Genomic DNA, 21,178 nt, shown 5'->3' on the forward strand with positions numbered 1-21,178 from the left:
GCACATTTAAGGCAGGCTTGGCTAAGCCACGATATTTGGTAGGTTTAGATATATTAAGTGCATTTTCAACTTGAGATATTTTCAACTTAAAATGGGTTTATTGGATTGCGACCCCATCATAAGTCGGGGGAGAGCTGTACTACTTTGATTCCATAATTTAGTTGACTCTTGGGGTCACTGGCTGCACCCTTGGTAAAGCCTTACTCCTAAAGGTACCAGAGCAACACCAGTCCAAGTCCATTTACCTACTGCCTTGCACACGCCAGTGGCAAGATCCATCTGATAGCCCCGACTACATTCACACTTGTAACCGCCTTTTAAGTTGATACAAATTTGGCTGCAGATTCCCGGATTTTGGCATTCGTCAATATCTAGGAGGGAAATTAGGATTAGTCTTCTGTGCCTAGATGACCTATAGCAAGATACTGTCCTTTCTCATCTCCCCCCCGCCCCCGCCCACCCCCAAGGCTGAGGCTCCCTCCTGTACTCACCTCCACAGGTTTTCTTATCTATCAGTTCAAACCCAGCTGCGCAGTCACATTCGTAGCCTATAACTAGGTCTTTGCAGATGTGAGAACAGCCACCATTATTAACCAAGCATTCATTTACATCTGAAATAAAAAGGGACCAGAGTTATCCCATACCTTATCCCAGACTGATATTTGCCCCAATTAACATTTAAACTCTGGGCTTTTTGCAATAACTTATCTAGTTAGTCTGGCCAAACCCATGACTTTCCTAAAGTCTAATAATTTGTCTTCAAGATACGCATCTTGGAGGGTTTGGGGGAAGTTAAGTCAACCCAATCTCCTTGGCAGGTTACCAGCTGGCTAAGTAGTACTGAGTCAAGTGTCTCCATTGCTGATCAGTTCTCTTTAATGAGGTGAAGCTATGAACTAGTTTCACTGCTTCAATTTCTAAGGCATAAAAATGCCACTCTGAAGCCCAGCAACTGAAGACAGCTCCTTAAAAAGTGCTGTAAGCGGGCACTGGGCAGGGTGCACAGGGCATTAGCTAGGGGCCATGTCATGAACCTTCCCGACTCTGTGCTCAGGCAACCCCTCCACTTACGACATTCTTTCAGGGGCTCGTCACTCCAGTCCCTGCAGTCCTGCTCCTGGTTACATACTTTACCGATATCTATGCACTCCCCACTTCTGCACTTGAACTTGCCAGGGCCCAAGCACTGATTGACTACAAAGAAAAACACAAAAGCGAGAGTCCATTGGTGGGGCTGCTCCCAGCAGTCCTCTGACTCACCCCCAGGAGGAGCCCCTCACCGTTTTTGCAGTTGACTTCATCCGAGCGGTCCACACAGTCCCGGATACCATTGCACCGCCTGCTGCTGTGAATGCAGCTGCCGTCCTCACACCCAAACTGGTCAGGGCGGCAGGTTTTTGAAGCTGTAGGAGGGGGGTGGCGGGAAGGACAGGGGAGGGTCATCCAAGCCATCCAGGCGGATGCGCGGAGCAGGCCGGACTGATAAAGAAGGCTACTTACGACAGTTGACCTCGTCGCTGCCGTCTTTGCAGTCGTGGTCTCCGTCGCAGCGCCACTTCTTGTGGATGCACTCCCCGGAGCCGCACTGGGTCTCGCTGGCCGGGCACTTGGTGTCCATCACAGGCTGGTGGCCGCACTGCTCCAGGGACTCGTCCGACTGGTTGGCGCAGTCGGCTTCGTCGTCGCACACCCAGCTGAGGGGGATGCAGGACGAGTTGCTGCACTGGAACTCGTGCGTACGGCACGTTGGGGGCGCACAGTCCAGCTCGTCGCTGCCGTCGCCGCAGTCGTCCTGGCCGTTGCAGACGAAATTCCTGGAGATGCAGCGGCCGCTGGAGCAGGTGAACTCATCGGGGCTGCACGTGATATTGCCTGCGGGGAGAGAGCAGGCGTCGCTGAGAGCGTGCGGGGCACGTCCTGCCTTCCAGACTTTTGTCCTACCACGCAGTGAGTGGGATCTTGTATCACGGGCCCTAGCTTTACAAGCTTCACTTAAAAGCTAACGTGCAATTCTATCAAATCCAGGTTCCTGGAGTGCTAGCAAGCAGTCTCAATATGGACAAGATGCGGGGACACTTGAATAAGAACGGAAAGAAAGAACCAAGAGAACAGTTGAAGACTAGAAGTTAACTTGAGATGAGGACCACAACAGATTCCTAAAGGGAACTTAAACCTGACCGGGGGATTTCATTTTGAGTGGCAAAGACTGAGATATCTTGAACTGGACAGACAGCTAATCAGTTCGGATCACCAGCCGAGACTACCATGAATCAGGTATACAGGCAAACATACAAGCATTATGACACTATTAACACAAATTAGCCATCATGTTATGCTACCATACATGGTTCCTTCTCTGTTGGTCCTTCAAATGTGGATCAGGACTAACAGGCCTTAAATATTTTCAAGTGTTAGAAAGTCACTGCTAGGGCTAGAATCGATCACAATCTTAGCCGTCCGATATGCTAATGATGATAAACCAGGCCAACTAGCCAGTTTGTACTTGGCCTCAAATTCCTGCCGAATGAATCAAGGTCACAATTTGGTGTTAATTAAGGTAGAGACCACGACTCTCTTGGGAAGCAAAGTCTAGATTTAGGAGGGAAACACTTGGCAGCTCTGGGGCTTACCAGTACATAAAGCTCAATTCTAAGATTGAACACCGAAACTCATTGGACTAGGTGCAGTGGTATTGACCTCAGAAGTCAACTTCTCCACGCAAGACTGGTGTTTGGACTGCAAGCACGCTCAGCTCACTAGTACTCTGCTGCGTCGGGAGGCCCGTGCCTGTCAGCCTTGGGAGCTGTCGCTCTCGGGGCCCTATAAAAGGGCGGTAGCTTGAAAGAGTGCTCACAGCAATGTTTGTTCAACCCAGATATTTCCCAGGGCCTCGCCTGGAACGCGCAGCACTTTATTATGCATTTTCCAGAAACAGAAACATGAAAGCATAGGAAACAGAGCTCATTTTTACGGGCAGGAACTGTGAGAAGAGACAAAAGTACCGTCAGTCGGGTTAGTGTTTTCTTTGGGTATGTGCTGGCAAGATGATTGCTAACGCTTCTGTGCCCGGTTAACCTTTGGAAAGGTTCAAAGAGAGTCTAGTTCGGAGGCTAACTCAGGTTGCTCGTATGCTACTCAAGTAATTTAATCCAAGCAGCAGACCCACTTGAGACCTAGAAGTGAGCTTGCCAGTGGCCCTAGTCCCCTCCTGGTTGTGCTGAGCCCAAGGGAGGCCGGCCCGTGCACCCCGGTCCTAACAGACACAGACGCCCACACCCTTGTGGCTTCATGGAGCTATTTCTGGACGGCAGTGCCCTGAATGACTTACCTTCCCACTTCTATCTGCCTAGGACAGACCCCAAAGCAAGCAGTGGTCAGTCACCATGGGGACTTACGTCAGCGTATTAGGGCAGTAATGAAGGCCAAGTAGCTGAGCGGAGAGTGAGGTCACTGAAAAGCAAGTCAGCGGGGCTGTATCTTCACGCTCCGGGGCGCTTCTCCCCCTACCCACCCTTCTTTGAGCGAAAAGGGTCTTGGGGATAAGCCACTCCACACTGATCTTCTTACCACAGTTTTCTTCATCTTTGCCACTGTCACAATCATTTTCACCATCACACTTCCAGGACACTGGGATACAGTGAGCGGAACGGGCGCCACAGCTCATCTCATTTCTGCGGCATGCTCTCATATCTGTTGACGATATACAGTCTCAAAAGAGCCTCCCCCACGCGTCCGGGCCATGCTGCTCCTGAGCTGCCTGCAAGGGCTCACACCTGTCACTCGGTGGCCTGGCGGAGGGCTGACATTCGACTTACTAGTTGAAGCCTGGGGAGATGGTTCGCCAGCTCCACTGCTCAGAAGCCACGCCAGCCGGTGTCGCCCGGCAGGACACCGGAGAGCCTTGACCGTGTTACTCCTTCAAGGTTCTGTGGCGTGCTCCACGCTGGCTTCTGTTTTACTTGGCACACTTAGGCTTATTGGCTGGCCTGCTCCTTGACCTTTTATTTATAAATTTTTTTGTTGTTATCTGTCAGATACCACATAAGGTCACCTAGTTCCCACTTCATTTAAGGCTGGATGACCTAACACCTGGGAAGTCTTCTCCTGACTAGATTCCTTTATAGGTTTCTTCGCGACCTACGTGAGCTTTGCCGAAACGGGGACCCCTTCTGATTCTTGACCTTACTGGGTCACCCTCACCTAAAACACGGGGCCGTGTCTCTGTGCAGCCCTGCTGTCCCTGTGGTGATTGACCTGCCATGACCAATGTTCTTATCGCTCCCCTGATTCCTTGCCTGGAAAACTGAAATTGATACATTTATCTTCCTTTCTGCTTCACTGCGTTTTGTCATCCTTATTCCAGACCTAAACTTGGCTCCTATTAGATTTACACTTTTCGTTTTTCAACAGGTCTCTACCGTTTTGAAATGAACTCCAAGACTTTCTTCACCACGACATTCAAATGACCCTAATTTACCTGTCCCCAGTCCTCCTCCTCCTCTGTGAGGTCACAGACCTTTTCCTGGATATCCGCCCAAGGACACATACATGAAATTTTTCTTATTTAAGAATAAGCCGTAAACTTTACCCTACTATAACAACCTCAGGTAACAGGTTTGTTAAAAAAAAAAAATTATGATGTCACCCTATTTCTAGCCACCCTACCCTTTCAGTAATAGATTTTTTTTTTTTTAATAACATAAGCTGTACATCTAAAAACTTATCCTGGGCCCAAAGGGGGAACCCTCCTATCTCAACTTTGCTTCCAGGACCAGAGTACCATCTGCTCGGAGTCATGATTACCAAATATTTGAAATCTATGCACCTAGTCAAGGAGTTCTTAATCAAATTGGCTGGCTTCGGTCTTGAATCTTTAATAGTGAAGCTACCCAAGAGAACGTCAGTCTTGTTAGACTTGGGAGAATATTCTTAAATGGACGCTCATCAACTTGTTAATGACTTGACTGACCTTGGAGTCCATTGGCCCACACAGAAAGGTAGGCCAAGGGAAAATATAACCAAGTTTTGGATGAAATAATACTTCGAGCTACGAGACACGAAACAGCCTGGGAAAGGTACAGTCCAAAGCAAGTCACTCACGGCACTCTTCTGGGTTTTCGTCAGAGCCGTCTTCACAGTCAGGATCGCCGTCACACTGCCACCGGTTGGGGATGCACTGGCCATTGTTGCACACAAAGTCAGACTCGGCGCACGTCTTCTTTACTACAAAAGTTTATCGGCAGGGTTAAAATTGTAGGCACCCGGGAGCTGATATTCCCTTTGGGGGTGAAACTGCCTGTTGCCACATTTGACTCCAACAATGAAACGGAGTCTTAGCACTCAACTGCCAACATCCAGGAGAACACTAGAAAAATCTTTTTTTTTTTTTTCCTCCAGAGGAGCAAGGTGCTCATTTGAGAGAGTTGGGGGATATGGAAGTCACAGTAAGACGGGGCTTGCTCCTTACCTTACAACCCAGGGATACCTTATAATTGTCTGTTTTATGTCGTTGAGTTTTACTTTTTTTATTTTTTATTTTTTTAAAGATTTTATTTATCTATTTGACAGAGTGCACAAGCGGGGGGGGGGGGGGGGCGGGGGGGGGGAGTGGCAGGGAGAGGGAGAAGCAGGCTCCCCAGCTAGGCAGGGAGCCCAAAGTGGGGCCTGATCCCAGGACCCTGGGATCATGACCTGAGCCAAAGGCAGATCAACGGAGCCACCCAGGTGCCCTGCTGTTGAGTTTTATTAAGTAATAGTTTCATTCTCTTTGTGCATTTCTTCCATGTCCTTCAAAAGTTTCCTAAGGTTTAAGAGCCAAACGTTCCATCCCATGACTGGATCACAGTACAGCTGTTTCGGGGACATCTCTTAACAGTGCATGGGTTTAGTGCAGAGTTGGGAGGACAAGCTCCAGGACTGAATATTGTAACTCCTACAGTCTGTTGGGGCAGAGGAACCCAGCCAGTAAGAAATAGAGAAAGTTTAAACCCGTGTATAAAAGAGGTCACATTTAGAATCTAAGAGACAGAGTAACATCAGCTAAAAGTCACAGAAGATATTGTGAAAGCTGCCAATGTCCCAGCTGAGGACTAGAGTGAAAAATCTCCTAAGCAAGGTATCAGTACTGCTACTAATTCTGATGAGGGCAGGCCTTTTCTCCTCTAATTCTGGTGACCATACAACTTGTTGTCCCAAATGGGACAATCTCAGCAGAAAGGGGACACTGAGAACTATACCCGGAAGATAAGCATGAACCTGGACTTAAGCCACTTGGGCGGCTTGGGCACCTTACCCACCAAGCAGTCAGAGACAGTAGGAAGTGTCTACCATACGGTAATTCTAGGCTCCTCCTTCCCGAGCTGTATTCTTCCTTGCTCATGCGCTTTAATTTCCAGTTCACGCTCTTCTTCCCTAACGAATATTCTGTAATGGTAGATCAGCCAAAAGCTGACAATTCGCTAAGAACTGAAAGGGATTGCTTCAAGTCTGGGGTCTGAGCTAGGGACAACTCGCGGAGTGGAGAGGACACTGAAGCCGAGGGCCCCCCCGGGTTTGGCCTTGGACGTGGTGCAGCAGGGAGAATAGAGTGATTACAGTCCATTCCGAGAACTCAAGATGTGGTGAGGAATCCTGATGATCTGAAAGGAATAATTCATCTCCATGAATTGTGTAGCCAAGGAAACAAGAAAGGCCACATTAGCGCTTAGATTCACACCTGTTTCTAAAAATCACTGAAATACTCAAATCCCAGTATTAATGGTTAAACGATATCGAAAGCCCGTGTGCTCCTGAGCGTGTGGGAAGGTGCGAGAGCGTCTGCAGAGTTAGTTTGCTGTAATTCAACCTGCGGTGGTCCTCAGGAAGAGGAAGCAGGGAGTAGTTGTAAAGAGACCATGTGGTTTGAAGACGTATAAAATGTTACAGGCATAGGCAAGACTGGGTATACTACAAAGTGTTGAAACAAAGATAAATAGGGATAGAAACTTGCTAGAGTTCATCTCTCCCCATTCTGAACCCAGATGGGGAGGGTAAAGAAAGGCTATTTGAATTGGGCCTCAAGAGATGAATAGAAATGTAGGTGTGCCACAGGGGAAGAGATCTACCAGTTACCGGCTCAGAGGGTCTAAGTTACTCATTAATCTGGTCAGCCTCGCAGTTGTAAAAGACTGAGTTACTGGGGCTGATGGAAACACAAGGCTTGTGGATTCTAAGCTGCAGTTGACTAAAAATTCTGGTTGACGTGCTTGAAAGAAACAGCTCTGCTGAAATTGCAGACCAGTTCGATATCAAGACATTGGACAGGAAAAATACTAAGTGGCCTTATGAGTTTAAAGCAATTGTGCAGCTTTTTCCCTTCCAGGGAGGAACATCTCAAAATAAACACACACAGCTCCCCTGAGCCGTGTTCCCACTTTCCTTCTCTACCTTCATACCCTGGAGGCAGAGACCAATGCTGGCCAAGAATGTGTTTAATTTTTCCCACCTCGTGTGATTTTGAGTACATACATCTACTCCCTCAACTCTTCCAAACCCTCGTGCTGTGTGTCTAGAAGTTACTTATGTGGAGGCGATTTTAGGAAAAGCCGGCAGTGACCCCTAAGATGGCTCAGGTTAGCTGCTACTAAGTCCGTCAGATGGTCAAAGAAGGCTTCTGAAACACGGGAAGAATAATTACTTTCTAGGAAAGAACAATGGGTTTTGCCATTGTTTACTTTAGAATCGAGGGAGGAAGAATTGCTACTCGTATCTAGAGAAGAAGAGAAGAGTTGCCAAGAGCGAGTCCTTCCAGTAAGAGATTTTGTGAGGGAATCCTAATGACCTCAGTAACCTAGAGGGGGCATGAACTCATTGTCTTGTAGAGTAGATTAAAATCCCAGTGTTAGAATGTAAATGGTGGCAAAGTGGTGCCAGGAGGAGTATTTTTGGTCCTGAGACTGTAGAAGGGACTTCTTAGGTTTCCACAGGGGCTGCTAATCCACATACTGGTGTGCAAGCAGCCATGATACTGCTGGGCACGCGCAAGGATAAGACAGGGTGCCATGATGCTTCCGCTGTGCCGTGTTTGTAATGACGCATGAGGAAGCCAGTAAGGGCATAACAAGAGGACAATTGAGGCTATCTACATTTAGCTTCTATTTTTCTTCTCTATTTCTTGTTTGTAGAGTAGACATCTTTATATAACACCCTTTAAAAGGCAAATGACAATGCTGTCACCGACATCCATACACAAACTTGTTTCAGGATTTTTACAACACAGAACAACGGGATCAAACAATAAACTTCAGCATATATTCAAGGTAACCTAAATGCCACCTTGACATGTAGTTCTCAGCTGTTCTGGCTCAACATGAGGCATTTCTCACGATGATCTTTTGATAGACACTGAACAGTGGGTATGACGTTATATCCCCATTCTCTCGGGGAAAGATTGTCTTCCACCCTGCTTAACACTTTAGAATTAGCATCTATTGTAGGCAGAGAATTTTTAAAAATCCTTATCTAATCTGTGACCTGCACTGGCCTGTAGTTTCTATGTCAGGAGTTGATTAACCTGCTGAAACCTTAAGGGATTTCTTACTATTCGTGACTCCCTTTCTTTTTCGGGGGATCAGAGCATGACTTCCTTTCTTTTTCGGGGGACCAGAGCAATTCTGTTCTAAGTAAGCTTCTGTCTGTCTCTACTTCCGGTCCTCCTGTCCCCTCTCCTAGCTTCCTATACCAAATGTTTGCCCGACCTACGATAAACCAGGTCCTGTCACTTGAAAGGACCCACACTTCACCTTCAACATTCCACACTCAGGCTGATAGCCCCGTGTCAAACATTCAACCAGATTCCTCTAGACCAGGATGGTTGGGACCCTGGTTCAAAGCAATTCTTATTAGTGGGTTCTATTTTCAGAATCCCGATACATTTGAGAAACTAAGCTAAAAGCATCACGTTCAGTGACGTGCATGCATCCTCCTGAGGTGGCCGGGACACTGTCGGGCTCCTTACTCACCACAGTTCTTTTCGTCACTGCCGTCAGCGCAGTCTTCTTCCCCGTCGCATTTCCACAGCAACATAATACAGCGGCCGTTTGTGCACTGGAATTGGGAGGGTTCACATTTGGCTTTTCTTCCTAAAATCAGGAGGGAGCACTTAGCTAAGCTGGGATACAAGCATGGGAAGTTAGAGAAGCAAGTTACCCAAAACCCATGGATACGGTCTCTCCTGGAGGGACAGCTGCAGACTCGGCAAGCTAGAACATTCTAGGGGCCAGGGCTGGGTGGGCACTGGGGCAGTGGCGGACAGTAATTGAGTTCTTTGCTGGGCAAACGCCATCTGGAGAAGACTAGATTTCCCAGCATCTCTTGTAGGGAGGTATAGCCATGGATGGGGCTAAGGTCTGGCTAATGGACTATAAATAGAAATGGTAAATAGAATTTCTGGGAAATATCCTCAAAGGGACAGGGACACATTTTCCCTTCCTTTATTCCTTTCTGGCTCCTGAAAATTGGGCATGGTGGCTGGAATAGTGATCTTGGGCCAGTGGAGCCAGATCGAGATAGAAGGAACATAGATTGCCCAGAGGCCATGGGGAGCTGGGTCAGACTCACCTGCCCCTGGACTCATTTCCCTCATTTGTTTAACTCACTTGTGTAGCTGTAATTACACAGCCAAATTCTAATCCTTTAATGGCATTTCTTGGCCACATTCTGTAAGGTTATTCATGGATGATGCTCCCATCACAATAAACTAAAGGAGATTTAGAAGGGGTAGCAAGGAGGGGGCAGAATAGAGATTTACTGCATGCCTCCCCGTCTTAGAATTTGAGGCCTAATTAAAAAAAGACATGCTTACAAAACACCTCAAAGATAAAAATCAATGTACAGTTGAGAGGTAAGGGAAGATCACACTTAGCGATGGGAGAAGGACAAAGTGAGGGAGAGCCACAGGCCTGGGTTCTCTTCCCCTGACTCTCCGCGTTCCTATGCTCGACGTACAGATATTTAATTCACATGGTGCTATGAACTAATCCTTGTAAGCAGAGCGCTTAGTTTCATTTTTTTTGTTTTTGCCTGGCATGGGACAGCTAACGTTAAGGTCTTCCCTATCACGAGCATGTGTGTCCTTCTAGAAGATGTGATTTCTTTGAGCTACAAGGCAAGGGTCTGGTTGCTGAATAGAAGTAGACTGCAAATTTTCAGGACAACCAGGGTGTCTTGTATAGCTTCTGCAGATTCCTCAGGGAGGCCTTCCAGGCAGAAAGCTTTCCGGGGGCGCCTGGGTGGCACAGCGGTTAAGCGTCTGCCTTCGGCTCAGCGCGTGATCCCGGCGTTACGGGATCGAGCCCCACATCAGGCTCCTCCGCTATGAGCCTGCTTCTTCCTCTCGCACTCCCCCTGCTTGTGTTCCCTCTCTCGCTGGCTGTCTCTATCTCTGTCAAATAAATAAATAAAATCTTTAAAAAAAAAAAAAAAGAAAGAAAGCTTTCCGACTTCCTGCCACCTTTCAGCATCTGCAGCTGTGGCCTGCTGGGTCAAGAACAGATGCTCTAGTGACAAGCACAGGCTGGAACTCTTGTGCTGGGTACACAGTACTCCCGCTGGCCTCCCTACTATCGGCTACTCCCTACTCTCCGGGGGCAGTCTCTGCTTTGTGGATAATTCCCAGGAAGATTAGAATTTGGTCCCAGTCAGGTTTACCAGATGGGTGTGGTGACATTCTTAGGCACTCAATGTCTTCTGAAACGGTGTGTACCACCCCGCTCCCAAGAGTCTGGTTAAGCTGGGACCCAGATACAAAGCAGTAGGATTTGGTGGCATTTCCTATCTCTATTTCACACCATTCGTTCATTCCACAAGTATCTTACTGGGCATAAGATACCAGGGATTGAGACGGGTTGAGGTTGTTGGCGGGAAATGTCAGTGGCTGTTTTTTTTTTTTTTTTTTAAAGATTTTATTTATTCATTTGACAGAGATAGAGACAGCCAGCAAGAGAGGGAACACAAGCAGGGGGAGTGCGAGAGGATGAAGCAGGCTCATAGAAAGGAGCCTGATGTGGGGCTCGATCCCATAATGCTGGGATCACACCCTGAGCTGAAGGCAGATGCTTAACTGCTGTGCCACCCAGGCGCCCCAGTGGCTGTTTTTTTATACTGTTCAACCAAACAGGAGGAGCGGCTGCCTCCCCCACCCATCACTGTAATCCCAAGAGCTGCTCAGTGTTCTCAGTGCTGGGGCAATCTGCTTCACGGGCCCCCCTGGCTTTAGTTCTCTATCCCCACGGCCTTTGAGGGCCATGGGAGTGGTAAGAAACCACTTGGAGTAGTTCATTTGAAAAGTAGCAAGTGAACAATTTGTCATCAGACAGCATCGATAGAAATCTCATTGGAAAGAACCATCGAGCTGTGATGGGGGCTCTGAATTATTTTTACAGGTTTTAGGTACCAAAGGTTGTTCAGTGAAAAAGAGAAAATTCGGACACTGATCCCTATACCGTCAAAAAGGTAGGCATATAATCAGACTGGGCCGGGGACTAAAAGTAAGTGTCAGATGATGGTTTTCCACTTCAGGGTTAGGTACTGAAGATCTTAAAAATGACTTTTGAAGCTACAGATTTCCTAGACACTCAAGCCGACCTGGGATCAAATACAGGCACGCAGGTAAAATAAGGCTGGCGTTCAGTTCACCAGCACCTCCGAGAGGGTCTTTGAATGTAGTTGCAGCAAATGAATGATCAGCAGTGGTAAATGATATTAAAATCCCAGTAGTACTGTTTCCAGACTCGATCCTGAGCAGACTCAGGATACAGAAAAGCATTTTCTTAGTGTTTCTTCCAATACCTTAAGAGAAAAAGGAGTTCAAGTTCTACTTTTTCTTATGTGAGATATTTCCACTTCTGCCCAATTGTCCTAAAGCTTCTGCCCGATTATCCTAAAGCTGTGTTTTACCAGGATACACACAGGACTCTGCATTATTACGGGGAATGCTGGGGGTTAGAAGGGGAGAAAGCCACTGAATGTTGCTGCTGCTTTACAAGAGGGGTGGGGTGGGGTGGGGTGGTGGGGGCTAAGGCTGGCCAGCTGCTTTCTAAAGGACCTTCTCTTTAAAGAGTAGAGAGAAAATAAGCCTTATGGCCATGCCTCAGTTTCCTGTTTAGCTAAGCACTCTGTTGTGAGAGCTTGCTCCTGGGCACAAAGCGCCCCTGGTTCTGTTGACTTCCCCGCCGTTCAGAGTGGCCAGAGCCCTGGTGCTGACTCCGGCGCTGGACCTCAGCCAGACTGCAACGCTGTGGGTCTTCAGTCCAAGGTTCACAAAGCTTCTCCCTCACCCCTCTGGTGCTCAGCTGGGTGTGCCGCCGTACAGGGCTCCAGGAGAACCGAAAGCACCAAGCAAGTTAAGGAGCTTTTGCTTTCCACAGCTTTGGGGGATTACAGGACTGTGGACCCATAGTCTATTTTCATCCATGACAGTTAAGTCTCAAGTTCAGCATTCTGCTTTCATAAAGTGAACAGGTTGAGCTTGAAATCATCTCCGCCCGAGGTGCTTTTATTGATTTCTACTTTTTTTTTTTCCCAAGATTTACTTATTTTAGAGAGGGGAGGGGCAGAGGAAGACAGAGTTCTAAGCAGACTCTGCACTGAGTGTGGAGCCCGACACGGGGCTCATGTCAAGACCCTGAGATCATGACCTGAGCTGAAACCAAGAGTGGGACACTCAACCGACTGTACCACCCAGGTGTCTGCCCCACGCCCCAAGGTGCTTTTAATTCTTAGACTAAGCTAAGGACCACAGGGTTTCATAGGCATGCCTCAGTGCCAAAAGGGGGTTACAGTTGAGGGGGGAAGGCCATGATGGTGGGGAACCTTGGGTGTTTTGCCTGTTTCAACTAGGAAGGCTTTCTTTTTCGATACTGGAGTTTTGTGTAAGGATTTGAAAAGGGTTCTTTCTTTTCCTTTAAGAAATCCAACTGTTTGCCTCTATCTGGGTTTTCTTTCAGCTCTAATACTTAGAACGAGTATCCCTGCCCCTCTGGGTCAGGGGGTTGGAAGTCATTTGCACCTGGTCACATAGGTACCTCCTCACAGCTGTTTGCCTTTGTAATGAATGAAGGCCCTGATGTGTCAAAGGCTAACTTGCTAATTCTCTCACTAGCACAGGGGGAATCAGGCCCTGCAAACTGACATCAAAGCGCCTTGTCCCAGGAGCCTTGCTTACCTAAGGAGTGAGTGTTGCTACCCAGCCATGTTGGCAAGTCACTGGCTCCAAGAAACTCAGGGGTTTAAATGCATATACAAGTCAGCCTGCTGCTGTCTGACTGTCCCTGCAAGGGTTAACAGGGGAGAACAATATGTAGCTTTGGTGGAGAACTGCATATTTACCTTCCAGTAAATACCAAGCCATCCACATAGGCTAAGCATTTCCCTACAGGGCTCTGAGCTGCCCAGAGTGTGGGGAGGTTTCTGGGTATCAGGCTCAGACCTGAACTTGAACTTGCACGGAAAGGCTCCGGCTGCCACTCCGCTGGGACCGGCAGGCCCAAGGAGTCCGACGGCTCTCCCTCTCCTTGTTGCTGGAGCGCACGGGTGTTATCTACAGGAGTTTCTTCAGTCCACTTGGTTTGCCACTTCTGGGGCCGCCAAGGGCATTTATTTTTAGTCACACTCACTTCTGCTGCTTCTTTAATGCCAATCTTTCTATTCAAAGGCCAAAACTCATTTTAGGACAAGCAGACTTGTGAGTCAGCAAAGTGGTTTTCTCTCCGGAGAGGAGGTTAGTGAGTGAGAGGGAGGAAGGAGGACGGCCCGAGCTGTCAGGCACAAAGGTTGTGCTCTGCCCCTCACGTCGGCCTCTGAGCACTCGGAAGAACCAACTAGAAGCTATTAAACATTTCGGTGAATCCTTCTGATTCACTGAAATGAGTGAACCTTACAGTTCACTTGTCAGTTTTTTCACTGACGTCCGGTGGAGATGATCTTAAGAATCACGGATAAATAAGTTCTTAGAATTGCTGGCCAAACATGGCTCTAGGACTTTAGTCTTTTAATTCTCCCAAATTCTAAATCCTATGCTCTGAGCACTACTGCTCCCCTTTTTCTGTGTCAGGAAAGAGGAGCATAGACCAGGGAAGCACAGCACTTGTCCAAGCTCAGCCTGCGCAGAACGAGAATTGGAACCCAGGCGGCCTGGCTCCAGATACCGCCCGGCCGAGCATGCGCACAGTCTTGAGCACCTAACTCGGGACTTCCCGCTAGAATATTCTGTTGCTTTTAGTAACTTGGGTAAGACAGCCTGTTAACATCAATCCAGAATGACACTATCCTAACACAGTCTTATTATTGAAAGACAGCCCACCCTGCCCCATTTTCATTAAAAAAAAAAAAAAAGCCGCTAAAGTATCCTCAGCAAGGTTTTTCCTAGGACTACAGGGCTTGGCTTTGTCTGGGGCACACTGGTCAAGTGGGAGCATTTTGGGAAGCTACTAGTTTCTGTGGGTGGCAGACTGCTAGGTCCGTGGCGCTCCTGTTCTCATCCGCACCCGAATCCCCACAGGGCTGGTTAGAACCTGTGCTGGGCCCCTCCTCCCAGAATGTCAGAATCAGCAGGGGCATGGTGGGGCCCAGGCTTGCCTCTCCGAGCTCCCAGATGGTCCTGACCGCTGCTGGTCTCTGACCATACTTTGAAAGCACTGCCTGAAGTTTAGGAGGCTAGGATTCTACCCACAGTGGAAGTGGTGAGGTCATTTTCAGGGTTGGAATATATAGTCCGGGCCGCCGGAAGCCTGCACCCCCATTGCTGGATGGGCATGGGTGGGAAATGCCCTGCTTACAGCAGACAACTATGGTGACAACGTAAGGCAAAGCCTCTGTACCCATTTGGTAGGTGAAATGTATCTGGGTGCCTTAACAGGCATGCACGGTTAATAGGTTCTTCTAAAATCTGTCTTCTCGTCGCCAGAAGCCCCTATCCTTGAGGGGCTCCATCCCTTCCTCTAAACCCTTGGTCCCATAGAGAGCCTGAGTTCTCACGTGCCACCAAGCCCTGGCCCTGTCCAGGCTCTCTTCCCTCACTTGATCTAAATTCGTCTCCTGTTTCCTCTGCCTTCAGGCTGTCACATTCTCTATCCAAACCAAGATGGTGATTCAAGCAACCGAAAACGGCCTGAAGGGCCACGGATGGGATCACTCCTAGGCTTCTCACTGGCCCTAAGGCTGAGTCTAGTTCCCCACCTACTTCCCCCAACTTTTCCCTAATGGTTCCCACCAGCCATCTGCTCAGAGTACACACAGGCCCCCTCCCACTTCCCCAGGCTTGTGCCCTCACTCTTGCTTGGTCTTGGTTTGCTCCTGTCACTCCTGTGTACTTCTCAGCTGGAGTGGGCACAGGTGTCTCCCCTTGAAGGAGGCCCTCCATTCCTTTCTTGACCTGCCGGGTGTGGTTTGGCTGCTTCCTGCTGCTCACACAGCGGCTGTGTCTGGAGATGCTTGCCCTAGCAGCCTGTTTCTATCTCTAGAAGTGGAGATCCCCCTAAGACAGGGCCTAGAATTTATCTTGGTAACTTGGGACCAGGTTCCTGACATCTCAAGAGTCTTTGGGCACTAGTGAGTATTCCTGGATGAATCAGCTGATTTACTAAACTAATAAAGCTAGTTTGAACTATAGACTTTTTCCAAAGCATTCTTTCCAGCTTTTCTGAACTCAGAATGTGTGACCAGCTGTTTGACCAGCTAGAATACTTTGGAAGACTCTACGTGATAAAGTCCACTGTTCCCTATGCCCGTGGGGGACTTGAACATTCTCCTTGTGCCACCTGATCATTTAAAAACAGTGTGCTTTCCCATATTTATCTGTTGGAGGGAGTGTGTCAGTGTGGGTATGCCGGCCTCATTTTCTTGTGAGGACTGAGCTTCCGGTACACAGGGAACAGTAGCAGCAGCTAACTGGTAGACTTAGAAATTTGATGTGTGGGACCTGGATTTCACGTGGGACATGCTTCCGTGCTCTTTGGGAAGTTAGCGGCAACCCATCGTTGCTCGAATCCGATCACTTTTGTAAGGTCATCTGCGGAGAGAGAGTAGTATCTGGCTTTGTCACATTAGAGTGTACAACTGGGAAACATCGTATTGTGTAACGGAGGTAGCAGGTGGGAACTCCAACAGCCCTCAACTGCTATCTGCGTCTTTTATGGTTAAGGCGTAAATGGATCCGCTCACTCCTCTCCGAGCGTCTATGCCAGGCTATCTTTGCAGCATTGATTTCCTGATTTGACTCCCCCACGAGACCGCATGCCATGAAAGAAAGGACCAGCTCCCTAGTTACTGTGTCTACCCCCACCCCCAATGCCTGGTGGTGCCAAACGGCACATGGTAGGTGCTCAACAGATGGGTGTCAGGTGGTTTGAAGAAGAAGTATGAGGAACATCGGCATCAGTCTACCACCTACTTCCTGAACCTACAGATCAGTTAATAACTCGGATCCTGGGGAGGCTTCTTAGGAAAACGAAAGATTAAACACAGTCTACAGAATAGGAACCCTATTAACTCATAGTGTTTGGGGGGAGAGGAATTAAGTTATAACATGCGAAGTAATTTGCAAATGTATTTAGGGAAGTATTAGGTTATAACATATAAACACGTGAAGTCATTTGCAAATGTTGTCTATCACTAAGGTTTTATCATTTCTCTTGCTTGGCAAATTGCAAGCCCCACCCCCCACCCCCACACCCCCCACCCCCACCCCCCAAAACCACGTCTATAACCATAAAGGCTCCTAGCCAGTAGGGCCAACCCAGAAGACCCAAGCTGGTGGCAAGACCAACCACTCTGGCCAGTGGTCCCATCTTAAAGTTTCTGCCTCCAAAGTCACCTCGTAAAGGCAAGAGCGTGCATACCCTTGCCCCACTCCACCCACCAATGAGCATTTCTAAAATACAAAATAGTCAAAGGCTCTGCAAGCAAATGTTAAGCCCCCCCCCTTTTGCATAATCTCTGTCCCTAATCTCATGGCACCCAGGAGGCACTCTCTTGCTTACCTTAGAGCCCCCGAATTACCAGCAGGCCCAAGCTTTCCTAGGACAGATCACATGAGGGAAAAAGTATGCTAACTTTACTGTATCGCCTGCCATCTGATTTAGTTCCTGCAGCATGGCTAGTGTGTCTAACTAGGTGGCATTAACCACACTGAGAGTTTTTATTGCTAAGCCAACAGAACAGCTTAGATAAGAGACACCAATTCAGACTGAAAAATACAGAGTGAAATCATTGAGCAAGATTCTGCTCAAGCTAAGTCACACTCAGCCTGAAAGCTAAAAAGCTACCAGTCCTCAAATTTGCTAGCTAAAAATCCTTTACCTGGGCACAAAAATTTGTCCCTGGACCACTTGTGCTCAGCAGGTGCATCTCGTCCATCACCTCCGCAGAGGGTACCTTTGGACCCTTTGTCTTGGAAGTAGTCTCCGTGCTGTGCCCTAAGAACTCTCTTGAGATGAACTTACAGTAGAAGAGAACACACTAAGCAACTCTGACTATCGACTAACCATCTGGAGAACGGCCCACCCTGAGCAGCTCTCCTAAGCCAGGTACGTTTATCAAAAACTCATTGCAGACCTTATCATAGCCCTTGGAGGCATCTGATTTCTCCCAGGCTAGTATGGGAAGGTGGCTTTCCAAAGAACAGTCAGTATCCAAAGTTAATTTTAATTATGACTTCAAGTCAAATAGGTAACTGCCTGTCCTTGATCATTCTTCCTTCTACCAAAAAGGACAGCTTCCTTCACATTCTGTAAGGATTAGAAAACGGTCTAGATATGTAACATGAGTTACCTGTATGTCTATGCTGTGCTCCGAGTCTTTCAGCCTTTGGATCAAAACCCAAAGCCATGTGTCTGGGAGCTACCTGTTCCCTTGATTATGGCCATGTTCTACTCTGGGAGTTCTTGTGAAGTCTTACCAGTTTGACACTTCTGGAATCGAAGGGGCTTGTAGCTACTTTTCATTGCTTCTAAAATGGTAGTAAAACTGCTCAAGTGAAATCAAATTTATGGTTATTCAATTTTATGAAAGGCAGAAACACTTAAATCAGGACTTCCCTTCTTTGAAGCATGGAGACTGCCATAATTAACCTTGTTCGCAATGCTTAGTGCTTCACTATGCAGTTGATCGTGGTAAAGTCCTAATATTGGGCTGCACTACTGAACCTGGCCTTTATACTCACATGAGGAATCTGGGAACACAAGCAGTAAAAACAGAGAATCAAAACAACACAGGATGGACATTCTAGCTAAATGTCACATGAAGGGAGCAACAGGCCGATTCACGGAAGAGAAGTGCTCAGACTTCAGGAAGCTGTCACTTGCCTGGTCATCCTCTTAAAGATTCCAGGCTCACACTCTCGTTCTTTGGCCTGAACGAGGATTAGGATCACTGTCACACTTTTCCTTGGTGCTACGGAATGGATGTCACGTTTATTTTCTCCTCTCCCTCCGGGTCTCTCAGTACTGCTAGCTTCACCAGCCCACTCCCACAGTCAGAGGAGTCTCTGACTCCTCTTTTGTGAGTTGCTGCTGCCCATCTCTGAATAGCCCTCCTAAAACCTTGGTTCTTCTAGGCTCTGGCTTTAAGGAATATGTGGTACCCCACATCCTCATCTTGACTACCTAGGCTGGAGGGAAATGTCCTAGAATTCCCACTGATTTGCCATCAGATATACTCCACTGCTGAGTTTCAGCTTCCTTGGTAGCCTGGTTGAAGTTTTAGGTCTGGATCTTAGAACATGACTGCCCTGTCCTATAGTATTTTAGACCAAGTACCATGAGCGTGTTTTGGGGGGAGGGGCTGAGAAGAAGGGATGTATACAACACCAGGACAAGAAAGTCAACCCACATACCCTGGCGCTTTGAACTTCAGAGAGGAGTCAGTCTGGGTTGGCTTAAGATCGGTGTCTCCTCAGCCAACCCCAGATTCTATCCCATTGAAAAATGATGTGCTGCCTTTCTTTTGAAGAATTTAAGTCTTGCATGGGCTTCTGTTTTTCACTCCTCACGGCGTGTCACATATTTCACACATGACATACAGGAGCAAAAGGGACCCTCTCCTACCTAATCCTAGGCCCAACAGATGGCTTCAACTAACTCATTTCAACAGTTGAAGGGCATTCCCAGCATTCTATAGGATAAGGTTAACCTCCAAGGGAAAGTTATTACATGTTAAAAAAAATACGAAGAGAACATGCAGCAAAAATGAATCTTTCTACCACCTCTGGGAAGGTTATCCATAGTTTCTGGTATACCTCAGTCTTTTGAAATGTTATGAAAAGTATAATGCAAGTCATGGCACTATTCTGAGAAATCATTTAAAAAGTTAGTATTGCTCATCCATTAATGATTAATGTTCCAGTCTGAGAATTCTTGTAGGCAGGCCTTTTCCAGGCTGTGAGGTTTGTTAGACATCAGAGGCTGTCTCCACGACTGGCCTTTTTCAAGGAGTCCAGGTAATGGAAAGCATTTGAGAGAACAATGCGAAGGAGCCTGTCCGGTGTCACACGTTCCCTTACAGATAATACTTCTCAGGCTGCTATATTCTGAGTTCGCGGAGACATGTGACCAACCCAAACGTGATCGGGCGGCCAGCCAATCGCAGAGGGCAGAAAAGCCGCTCGGGACAGTCCGAGCCAAAGGGCAGGGGGCACTGGGAGGCTGCAAACCCCCAGGTATGGCCCGAGAAGCTGTCTGACCACACACTTTAAAGTTGGCTCACTTCAGGAGACACGTGACTGCAGGCAGGCGGGCCTGCTAAGCCACCGGGTGGCAGAAGCTAGGGACTCTGGAATGGGTACTCGGGAGGGGTGGGGGTGGGCATCTTTCTGTCCCACTTCCCTGGAGCTGGCCAGCAAGCCCCTCTGTGTCAGATCAAGATCCCTTCAGGGACGCGCCAGGACTCTGACCGAATTCTTACAAGGGCTTCCTGTCCTCTGCCCAGGAAAGTTGTGCGTCTCCAACGGGCGAGTGGCTGAGGCCAGGGCTCCCGGGCCCAGTGCAGCAGACCCTGGGCACTCGACAGTAGTCACCGCCGCCACACACCAGCTCTCGCGCTACTCCCTTTGATCTATTGTTTGGAATGAAGGCTAATTACACAGTCACTAGATTAGGACTCAGTTCCTCGAGGAAATCTCACCGGGAACGAAGATCAGCAAACTAACCTGATTAAGTCTTCGTTGCGCTCCCCTCCCCCCGCTCAGCTACACGGGAGACCCGAGAGGTTTACAAAAACGGCGCGAGGGAGACGGCGGGGGCGGCGGAGGGAGAAGGGGTGAAACACCCAGTGGGGAGTCCTATTCGAAACCGCACTCGTCCTCTAACCGGTACTCCAGAGAGACCCCCGGTCGCCTGGGGAGTCGTAGTCCGGGTGCGCAGGCTGCGCACTTGTAGTAGCTCCCTGGAGCCTCCCGGCTGCCGCCCATCGAACGTGCGCCCGCTCACCGCCACCAGGGACTCGCCGCTGGGACCCAGACCCGGCGCCCCGAGTCCCCGGAGGCGCCCACCCTCGTCCGCCCAACACTCCCACCCTCCCTCAAGTCCCGGGAGCGTGCCCCGGGCTCCCGCGCCCGGCTCGGCCCGACCCGGCCCTCTGCCTCCTTCCTAACACTCCGCCTGGCAGAGCAGACAGAACCATTGTTCAGTGGCTCAGAAACCCACATTCCCCAGCCCCGGCCGAGCGGGATGAAAAACGAGGCAAAACAGTGGCTGTGGGGTACAGAGTGTAAGGGAATGAAGACTAGTTCAGGCAAGGCTTTAGGACACCCCAAACCCCACTGTCCCCCAAGCCCGGCTGCCCGTAGCCGCGGCGCTGACAGTCAGCTCAGAGGCGCCACCAGGGTTGGGAGGGAAAGGCGGCGAGCCGAGCGGAGAGGCGCCTCCTAGGAGGGGGGTGGGCAAAAGGAGACCCGCGCCTCGGGGCCCCCTGGGGCCCCTTCTGGGTCCGGGCAGCCGGCGGAGGGGCGCGTCCTCACTCACCCGCTTCGGTGGCGCGGCTTTCCCGGGGCGCCCAGCACAGCGCGAGCAGCAGCCAGAGCGCCCAGCGCGCGGACGTGCCCATGGTGCCCGCCTGGATGGTGCCGCCGCCGCCGCCGCCGCCGCTCGCTCCGCACAACAAGTTACCAGCCCTTCGCAAAGGAGGAAGGAGGTGGGGGCGGGGAGGG

General features: G+C 49.0%; 1 protein-coding gene across 4 annotated transcripts in view; it reads right to left on the reverse strand.

Moving 5' to 3' along the window:
• The window catches only part of VLDLR (very low density lipoprotein receptor), a 34,689-nt gene extending 13,517 nt beyond the window's left edge, over positions 1-21,172 (reverse strand). For 2 of the 4 annotated variants that reach the window (XM_034646828.1, XM_034646829.1), the window contains exons 1-8: positions 20,994-21,172; positions 9,000-9,119; positions 5,101-5,223; positions 1,501-1,872; positions 1,281-1,403; positions 1,072-1,194; positions 492-611; positions 246-371 (exon numbers count right to left, since the gene is read on the reverse strand). In XM_034646828.1, the coding sequence (XP_034502719.1) occupies positions 246-371; positions 492-611; positions 1,072-1,194; positions 1,281-1,403; positions 1,501-1,872; positions 5,101-5,223; positions 9,000-9,119; positions 20,994-21,075 (1,189 nt within the window). In that variant the 5' untranslated portion in view covers positions 21,076-21,172. Of the gene's footprint in view, positions 1-245; positions 372-491; positions 612-1,071; positions 1,195-1,280; positions 1,404-1,500; positions 1,873-3,567; positions 3,691-5,100; positions 5,224-8,999; positions 9,120-20,993 lie in introns of all 4 variants that reach the window. The other 2 variants (XM_019799527.2, XM_034646827.1) reach the window with 2 other exon arrangements.
• Between the last annotated feature and the right edge of the window lie 6 nt (positions 21,173-21,178).

The sequence above is a fragment of the Ailuropoda melanoleuca genome, chromosome 17 (assembly GCF_002007445.2).
Source record: "Ailuropoda melanoleuca isolate Jingjing chromosome 17, ASM200744v2, whole genome shotgun sequence".
NCBI classification, from domain to species: domain Eukaryota; kingdom Metazoa; phylum Chordata; class Mammalia; order Carnivora; family Ursidae; genus Ailuropoda; species Ailuropoda melanoleuca.